The sequence below is a fragment of the Takifugu rubripes genome, chromosome 6 (genome assembly GCF_901000725.2).
Source record: "Takifugu rubripes chromosome 6, fTakRub1.2, whole genome shotgun sequence".
Lineage (NCBI taxonomy): Eukaryota > Metazoa > Chordata > Actinopteri > Tetraodontiformes > Tetraodontidae > Takifugu > Takifugu rubripes.
The window spans coordinates 11,305,282-11,313,679 of record NC_042290.1 but is presented as its reverse complement, the minus strand read 5'-3'; the positions used below and the strand labels follow the sequence as shown (position 1 = coordinate 11,313,679).

The 8,398-nt window shown below is 47.9% G+C and overlaps 1 protein-coding gene across 1 annotated transcript; it reads right to left on the bottom strand.

Moving 5' to 3' along the window:
- Positions 1-334: 334 nt before the first annotated feature.
- slc5a1 (solute carrier family 5 member 1) lies at positions 335-5,863 on the bottom strand. The gene is made up of 15 exons (XM_003965567.3): positions 5,725-5,863; positions 4,906-4,977; positions 4,473-4,577; positions 4,313-4,372; positions 4,109-4,213; positions 3,916-4,021; positions 2,717-2,797; positions 2,426-2,634; positions 2,041-2,176; positions 1,845-1,952; positions 1,618-1,768; positions 1,389-1,557; positions 818-1,033; positions 628-733; positions 335-549 (listed from the first exon to the last, which is right to left on the bottom strand). The coding sequence occupies exons 1-15, from the start codon at positions 5,851-5,853 to the stop codon at positions 335-337; spliced, it is 1,968 nt and encodes a 655-aa protein (XP_003965616.1). The 5' UTR covers positions 5,854-5,863.
- Between the last annotated feature and the right edge of the window lie 2,535 nt (positions 5,864-8,398).

Genomic DNA, 8,398 nt, shown 5'->3' with positions numbered 1-8,398 from the left:
CCTCGCAAATAATTTACATAGCAACTCTGGCCCTGCAATTAGAGGAAAACCAGGATGAAACGTTCCCTCCATGGTCAAGACAAGAAGCGTTAAAGTGTATTTGATTATAGCATTCAGCATTATATCACTTCAATTGTTCCTGCTGGAGACGCTCAACTACAAAAACATATGTCAGGTCAAAAGACGACACACACAACTGTACAGCAGACAGAGCGTACGGAGATCTAGGCGGCATTTTCAAAGCTGGCAACAGCACCGGTTACACGTATTTTTCAGCGCCCATCAAATCAACCTCAACATAAGTTAGAGCATCCACGAGTTCCGCCGAGGGTCTTTACGCGAAAAAGCCGTGGCAGAAGAAAGCGACAGCCAGGAGGATGAGGGCGTTGACGTTGACCACGTTCCTCCACAGCGGCTTCTCCGAGGTGTCCGTGAGCTTCCGCTTCATCTCGGCTTCTTCTTCCGGGGTCAGTTTGACCGTTTGGTTCTGTTCCAGCCCGCAGAAGCACATCACCGCCTTCTTGCACAGACCCGGTTGTTCTTGGGGTTCTGTGAAGGAAGAGTTGAAAGTGATGAAGGTGCAGGTGTAGCCAATGTATCTATGTTTGCCAGGACTCTGCATGTTACCGTCTATGTCGAAAGAGTTGGAATCTTGGTTATCAATCCAACTGTCCTTTTCAAGGTCCTCCCTCTCCTCTGTACGATGCCTCAGGCTCCAAACCAGTCGATATAACTGGAAAATGAAAGCACACAAGGGATTTTTCGCCGTTACTCATGACGCCGAGCGTGGCAGCGTCAGTGATGTATCCTGACGTACGTTCTTGTCAGGGATGGGGGAGGTCATGAGGGAGATACTCAGGATGACGATGCAGGAGACAGTGAACAGGATGATGCTGAAGTAAAGGTAGTGGACGCCACAGATGATGGTTGGACAGTTACTGGGATTAGCGCAGCTGCCGGTTCCGTAAACAAACTCGGTGATCATCCTGGACAGACCGATGGCCAGCCCGATCATGAGGCCGTAAAATGCACCCTGAAGGAAAGGAAGGAAGAGCGGAAACAGACAAGAGGTCAACTGTTTGACAAGTAAGCGGTGGGCAGCTGCTCAGTCAGACGCCGTAAAGCTTTTATGGTGTGGCGCAAAGCACCGGAAACGATGGCGCAACGGCCATGTTGGGTACGACAGCACCACAAAAGCTTGCTTTGAGTTGCAGGAAACGCCGGTGGGGCAACGTGCTCACACGATCGAAGCTAACTTGCCACTTTTTGAGCATTCCTTTCGTAAAACAAGCGATGACAACAGGTCTTTGCTGGGAATTTGGCTTGAATAACAGCCGACCGTTTGAGCCCTTTTCCATTTTCGCGTCTCGTGGCGGGTGAAAACTCACTTGCTCGTTGACACGTTTGCAGAAGATAGCGAGGATGAAGACGGCCGCGATCGGCGGAGTGAGGTAACTGGTGATGGACTGGATGTAGTCGAAGAGCTGGCCGCTCTGGGCAGACTGCACGATGGGGATCCACGCTATGCTCACCCCGATGAGGACCAGGATAAAGACTCTGCAGGCAGACGGGAGTGAATATGCAGGCGGTCGGATCAATGCTACGAAAATGCTTTACCTGCCAGCGATCATCAGCTCCTTCTCACTGGCCCTTTTACGAACTTTTGTGTAGATGTCCATGGTGAACAGCGTACTGGCGCTGTTGAAGATGGAGGTGAGCGAGCTCATCAGAGAGGCCAGCATCACTGACAGCATCAGTCCTCGCAGCCCTGCGGAATCATGCAAGATTCAAGCAAAAGATGGTTCATCCTGTGAAACAATCATCATGGATCACAAGCTCCCCACCGTTGGGCATGAGGTCCACCACCAGTTTGGGATACGCAATGTTGCTGCAGCCCACAGCGGTCCCACAAAACCTTTCACAGTCTGCCGGGTCTACACAAGCCACCACATCTGGATCGAAACAGAGAAGATCAGCTCGATGGCATGACCAACAAAAATGGACTGATTCCAGCTGTGGATGCTAGACGTGCCAACCCACCAGTGTAGAGGATCCTGCTGATCATCCCTGGGAACACCATGAGGAACATGGGCAGAAGCTTCAGGTAGCCACATAAGATACAGCCGGCCTTAACGTGGGACAGGTTCTTGGCAGACAGGCAACGCTGGACAATCACCTGCAGCAAAGGGACACAGATGATCCAGGAAGGTCTAATCCAGGGATGGGAAACTCCGGTCCTCCAGGGTTGGAGTCATTCCGGGTTTTCTAGCCTACAGGTAGACAACACTTTCACCTGGGGTTTCAATTCTCTTGGTGAAAGCGGTTTCTGCCTGGTAGGACTCAAAACCTGGCTTGAGTCTGGTCCACCAGGACTGGAGTTCCCATCCCTTGGATTACTCGGAACAGATGTTTGCGTCTGACTGACCTGATCGGTGCACCAGTACCACACGGCCTGGATGGTGAGTCCAAAAACGAGGCCCGGCCACGGCAGATCCCCTGTGATCGCATCCCTGAACAGGTTAAAGGAATCGGGCCGAGGCTCGTAGCACTTCGGCTCGAATCCGATTGTGTTGTTCGGGATGGCGGCCATGTAGCGCTCCTGGAAGTTCTCGAAGCTGCCCATTTCAGCAAACGCTGGAGATCGGTGCTAAGTTAGACCACATGCAGCAACAAAAAACGAGTGAAGTTTAAAGATGGTGTGAAAACACGGTGTTACCAAAGCCCATGAGGATGAAGGATCCCACAATCATGATGATGGTCTGTAAGGTGTCCGTGTAGATCACAGCAGCCAGCCCACCTGACACCAAACACCATCAATACGTTTCACACTCTGCTCTGCAGGAGCTAACGCGTTGCAGTCAAGGCAATAACTCACACCAGTTTACACCAGTCAGGCATGACAGTATGGCCATGATCAAAGGAGGAACAGTAGTGAACCTGTAGGAGGGTCCGTGGTGGCCCAGGGTGATATCGTCACAGACCGGTCAGGGGCCGATACTGACCGGAGAACTGGACCACAGAACGGAAGAAAGGGGTCTCCTCTGATCAACCATGTTTACTTCTACTTTGGGCGCCTGGGTTTACCCGGAGAACACAGGGGACCAGGATGCATTATGGGACGAAGGCAGTGCGATGCTTTAGGTGATGTTCTCCTGGAAAACCTTGGATCCTGACCTCCATGTGGATGATGAGGGATGGTTACTTTTCCATCTACCACCTACGGTACTTCAGCTTTGTGGCAGACTGTGAACACCTTTTCATGGAAATCAAATTCCAGGATAGTTGAGGCCTTGGATGGTGAGGACCACAAAGCAACAATGGTTTACCAAACAGAGCGCCTTTTGGGACATGGTGCATATACAGGATTCACTGATGCTCTGTCTAGCTATTGACAGTCTATAAAGCAGGGGGGTCCAAATCCACTCCTTGGGGGCTATAGTCCAGCCAGGTTTTCCATCCTACCAGACAGAAAGCACTTTCTCCAGGGAAAGTGGGATCTCAGGTGAAAGCGGGACAGAAATCCCGGCTGGGGTCCGATCCCCGAGGGCTGGATTTGGCACTCCTGTTTTAAAGCAAGTACTGTCAGACTCCACGCGCAGCTCTTAAGGTCCAGATGAGTCCACGTCAGATGAGTCAGGGCTGTTTAGGCAGCCAGACACAGGACCAGCCAGGAAGTCATAATGCTATGGCTGATCAGTTCTAGGAAAACACTTTCCTGCTTATCGGAACACACGGCTGATTAAGCATAACAACACACCTCCCAGATAAACAAAGCAGGTGATGAGTGTGTTTAAATGGTGGCTGAGAAGACTTTACCCCCAGTAATGGTGCTGTTCATTCAGAATGGAAGATAAGACTTCTGCCTGTTTGAGACCGATCCATTGTTTTCCTGCTAACGGCCTCGAGTAGACGAACCTGTGACGGTGTACAGCGCAGTGATCAGCAGAAGAGCGATGACAGCCAGGTAGATGTTCAGCCCCAGAGCTTGGTTGATGAAAATGGCCCCAGAGAACATGTCCGCCTGTGAAGAGCGGAGAAGAAACACTGCCACAAACACTGTTGAGGAGGCTCCGCGAGCTGACCGACCTGAGGGGTTGCTGAGACTTACCGAGATCTTGGTAACCACGTACAAGAAGAGGGAGAGCACGGAGAGATAGATACGAATGCGCTGTCCTCCAAACCTCTTTGTCAGGTACTCGGGCATGGTGACCACCTAAGGGCAGGACATTTTGTGTGATTGATGGAATGGTGAGACAGTCACGCTTGCAGCGGGTCTTTGGGTGGGTCGGGGGGTGTCGTGGCGCATGTTTACCCCAGCTTTGATGTAGATGGGCACAAAGAGCCAGCCCAGAAACACCACAACGATCAGGGCCTGAAACACACCACAACAGGGGTTGAGGATTCCCAAACACTTTCCCTCCATCTTCTTAGGTTTTATCAGCCAATATTTGTAAGCAGTGGTGATCACTCACGTTCCATTCGAACCCTCCGATGGCCAGTCCCGCGGCCGCCGCCGTGCCTGCGACGCCCACGAAGTGGCCACTTCCAATGTTGCTGGCAAAGAGCGACGCTCCGATCTATAAAGGACACAAGTGGCTGATGAATTACGCCCCTGCACGCCGGTTGATTCTGCCCTGGCCCCCAGCAGCCATCACGGGCTCAACCACAAGTGCCGCTATCTGCACCATCACCATTCGATGGTGAGTTAAGGTGAACTAATCTACCCCCGGAGGCTGGCGCTGCATGAATTGCTTTTACGATGGCAGCAGTTATCAAACATGGGCGGATAATTAAAAAGGGAACGAGACTCTGAATGCTCACGCGCTCGAGGACAAGCTGCAGAAGGCGCCTTGGTTTGGACACCTAACAGTAAGCAGGGATGGAGACACAGACGAAGACACTTACGGGCCACCACACCATGCTCCTCCCAGCAAGGAAGAAGCCGCCCACGGTCCCTCGGTTGGTGCGCACCATAGCCTGGAACATTGAAGCACATGCACAGAAGCTGTTGGTAGCTGAGGGAGAACACGTGCAGGGTTTTAGCTTCACCAGGCTTCAGCTCAGCGGACTGAAAATGATCTTAAAATGAAACAAACTCTTTGTTTTGGGGTCATATTTTGATAGGATTTGTCAATAATTTTATTTGAATTCAGTATTTCCTGCATTCTCTTCTGTTTAATCACTTGGCAGTGCTGAAAAAGCAAAAAGACCTTTGACCCCTGACAGCAGCAATTAATGCACAATAACATGATCAGGAACTCTGTCCGACCAGGTAAAATGAAATGAATGTTACAAAAACATTGAAAAATTGTAGATTCTTAAACAAATGTTTGAGACTGTGTGTCTCTGTCAACCTCAGTCCTACACAATAAACGTATTTCCATATGTATGAACACACGTCCATGTCTGTGAATGTTTATAAAATATTAGACATATTTTATCTCCAACATTGACTGAAATAGGAGTAAAATAAATTAATGGTAAAAGCACCACAAAATATCTGCTGCTATGAAGTTGAGTCACGAAGCCTTTCAAAGCTAAACTTTTCTGCTAAATCCATAAAGATTTCAAACAATCCACCATTTGATTTCAATTCTCTGTATTTTATGTTCTCAAATGATAGTAAAACAAACTGTGATGCAACGTTGGAGAAGCTAAATATTCAACTCTTCACGGAAGGGAAAAAGGTTGGAAAAGTGATCAGAGGAAAAACAAACCACTCACCCATATTCCTACGCCGAGGACAACCAGAAAATAAACCACAATAACTGAGATGTCAGCAGGGTTGTTGACTTTGTGGGTGCTGGGGTCCATGCCCCTTACGGACGAAAATCCACGATATTCCCAAGTCATGGTGCTCAGAGCGACACGGACGAGGAGAGAATTCACACAAACACCTGTGAGGGTTGGGTGCTCTTATATATGTGTGTGTGTGTGTGCGTGTGTGTGTGTGTGTGTGCGTGTGTGTGTGTGTGTGTGTGTGTGTTGTTCAGATCTGATGTTATGGGGAATGCGCGTCAGGAAGAGTCCTCGAAAGAATGGAAAGGTTACTTATGAAGTGTTACCACTGCCGCTGGGGTGTTTATTAAATTCTTACCAGAACATTAACATGTTACATGGAATTATATTAAACCAGCCACCGTCCGTTAAAATAAGGTTATAGCAGCAGACAGTCACTTGTCTGAGTGTCGGGAAGCGTATCCAAATGAACCGACAAGCGTTGCTCCGAGGTGGTTGCTGTGTCCATTGTAATGTGTTAAAATGTGTAACCTTTTAGCAAATAATATTGTTAATTATCAACCCTCAAGGAAATACCACCAAGCAGAGCGAGTGGAGCCGCTGGAGCCTGCAGGTTTACTCAGAGCAGTTACATTCGCCCAACTCGTTAATCATCAGGAACAGATTCACCCCATTGGGACATTTGTGGAGTGAAGAGGTAAAGTGACACATTCGGGTTTGTGCAGCTATAAAACTGCTTTTAAAGGCCTCCATTTACTCTGAAACGAAAAAAAAAAGAAAAGTATTTTGGTAACTGTAAACAACATCAGCTCCACCCAAACTGATGACTAAATATTTTCCCTGTCGTTTTAATCTGTCAATCATTAGTCTGACAGACAGATAAATAGACAGATAAATAAATTCCCATTCGGTTTAAAACTCCCCATGAAGACCAGCCGGCCGGGGCGACAGTTCAAGAGTGTTTGAACTACAATCTCCAGGATGGACCCCAAGTAAACGTCCCTGGGGGCCTTTCAGCATCTCATCAAACATCATTACATTCGAACATTACGGTTGTTTAAGTGGTCAAAGACCAACTGCACGTGTTTTGATCACAATCCAAAACTTTGGACCAGCCAGTAAGAATCTAATCTGCCAAACACCTTCCGAGTTGTACAGTTGTACCTATTCTTTTTTTAAAATTTTAATCAGAAACTGTGGTGTGATTGAGGCATCTCTTCCTTGTGACCATCAAAGTGGTAAAAAATGCGTGGCTCATTCCATTTTAGACATTTTCTGGTTCTGATCATTAGAGAAAAGAATAAACTGATTCAAATCTTACCAAAGACTCAGTGTAGAGACGATTATCTACAGATATCTGCCGGTTGTGTTACAAATAGCTGCTTGACAGATCTGAATGAGGCTAATCGATAATAATACACGACAGAAAATCAATCACGGGAATGAGGCCACCGCCATGTGGGGAATGAGGCCCAGTCACGACCTCCCAACCTGGGAATATTTTTATGTATTGTGACGGCTCTGTCGTGCCTCACTGTTGTCCGGGCTGGCTCGAGGCGCAATTCCCTGGCTGACCTGCAGGGGGAGTGCCAGGCGTTTCCAGTCGACCCAGCATGTTCACCTGCTCACCTGTGACCTCTCTGCTGGGATTGGCTGCCTGACGGGTTCAGGTATAAAGACCTGCGTCTGAGGAGGAGCCTCTCGTCCTATCTGGAGTGCTGCAGTGGAGTTCGTCAGCTGAGCCCTGAGCTTGTCACGTTCCGTAGCCCAACGACCGCAGGGGTTTGGAGTTTTCCCTCTTTGTGATTACTTGGACTTTTCCTTTTTTTTAATTCCACTTGTTTGTTTAATAAATATTATTTTGGGTTGGAAATCCTCATCTTTGGTCTTCCCATTTTATGTCATGGCTACCTTGAGCCAAGTATTCGTGACAGTATTCTTAAAAATGTGCTGGCGCGTGGAAGCCAGAGGAAACCTCTGGTGAGGATTGTTACTATCATCTTACAAAGACGGATTTCCAGGCGTCAGTTAGTCCAGGAAGTTCCCAGTTAGAGCAGGAAGTTCCCAGTTAGTGCAGGAAGTTCTCATGCAGCCCAGCAGCATCTACCCGTCGCTCCCAACCACCACAGGTGAGAGTAAACATGTTAGAGCAGCTGCTGAGCCCCATCATAACATCCTTCACCTGTGATCTACATGTAGACGAGGACTTTAATAAGAGCAACCATGACAGACACTGAGGATATTGTTGTATTCACCACAGGGCATCAGATGAGGGTGAAAAGATAACTTCATTGTGATTAATTATAAAGTCTTGGGGCTAATTTTGTGGGTGAGGGTGTCAAGTATATCATGACCACAATGCCCGATCACATGAAAAATGAAGCGAGGGTTCCTCTGCAGCTGCAGTAAACACAAAAGTACTCTGTGCTTTGATCTTTGAAAATCTGTCTCTTAAGAAAATTTCACTGTCCAACCGGCAAAGCAATGTGGGGAAAAACACCAGACAACTGGAGCATAAAAAGGAAAAAAATGTTTCATGCATGAGCGAATAAAAACAATACAAATGCGCTTTACACTACAATTTTTACAAGTAATAATAAGTAATAAAACACGAAGACATAGCTGCTCTTTTAACGACAATATAAATATTAACCACAAG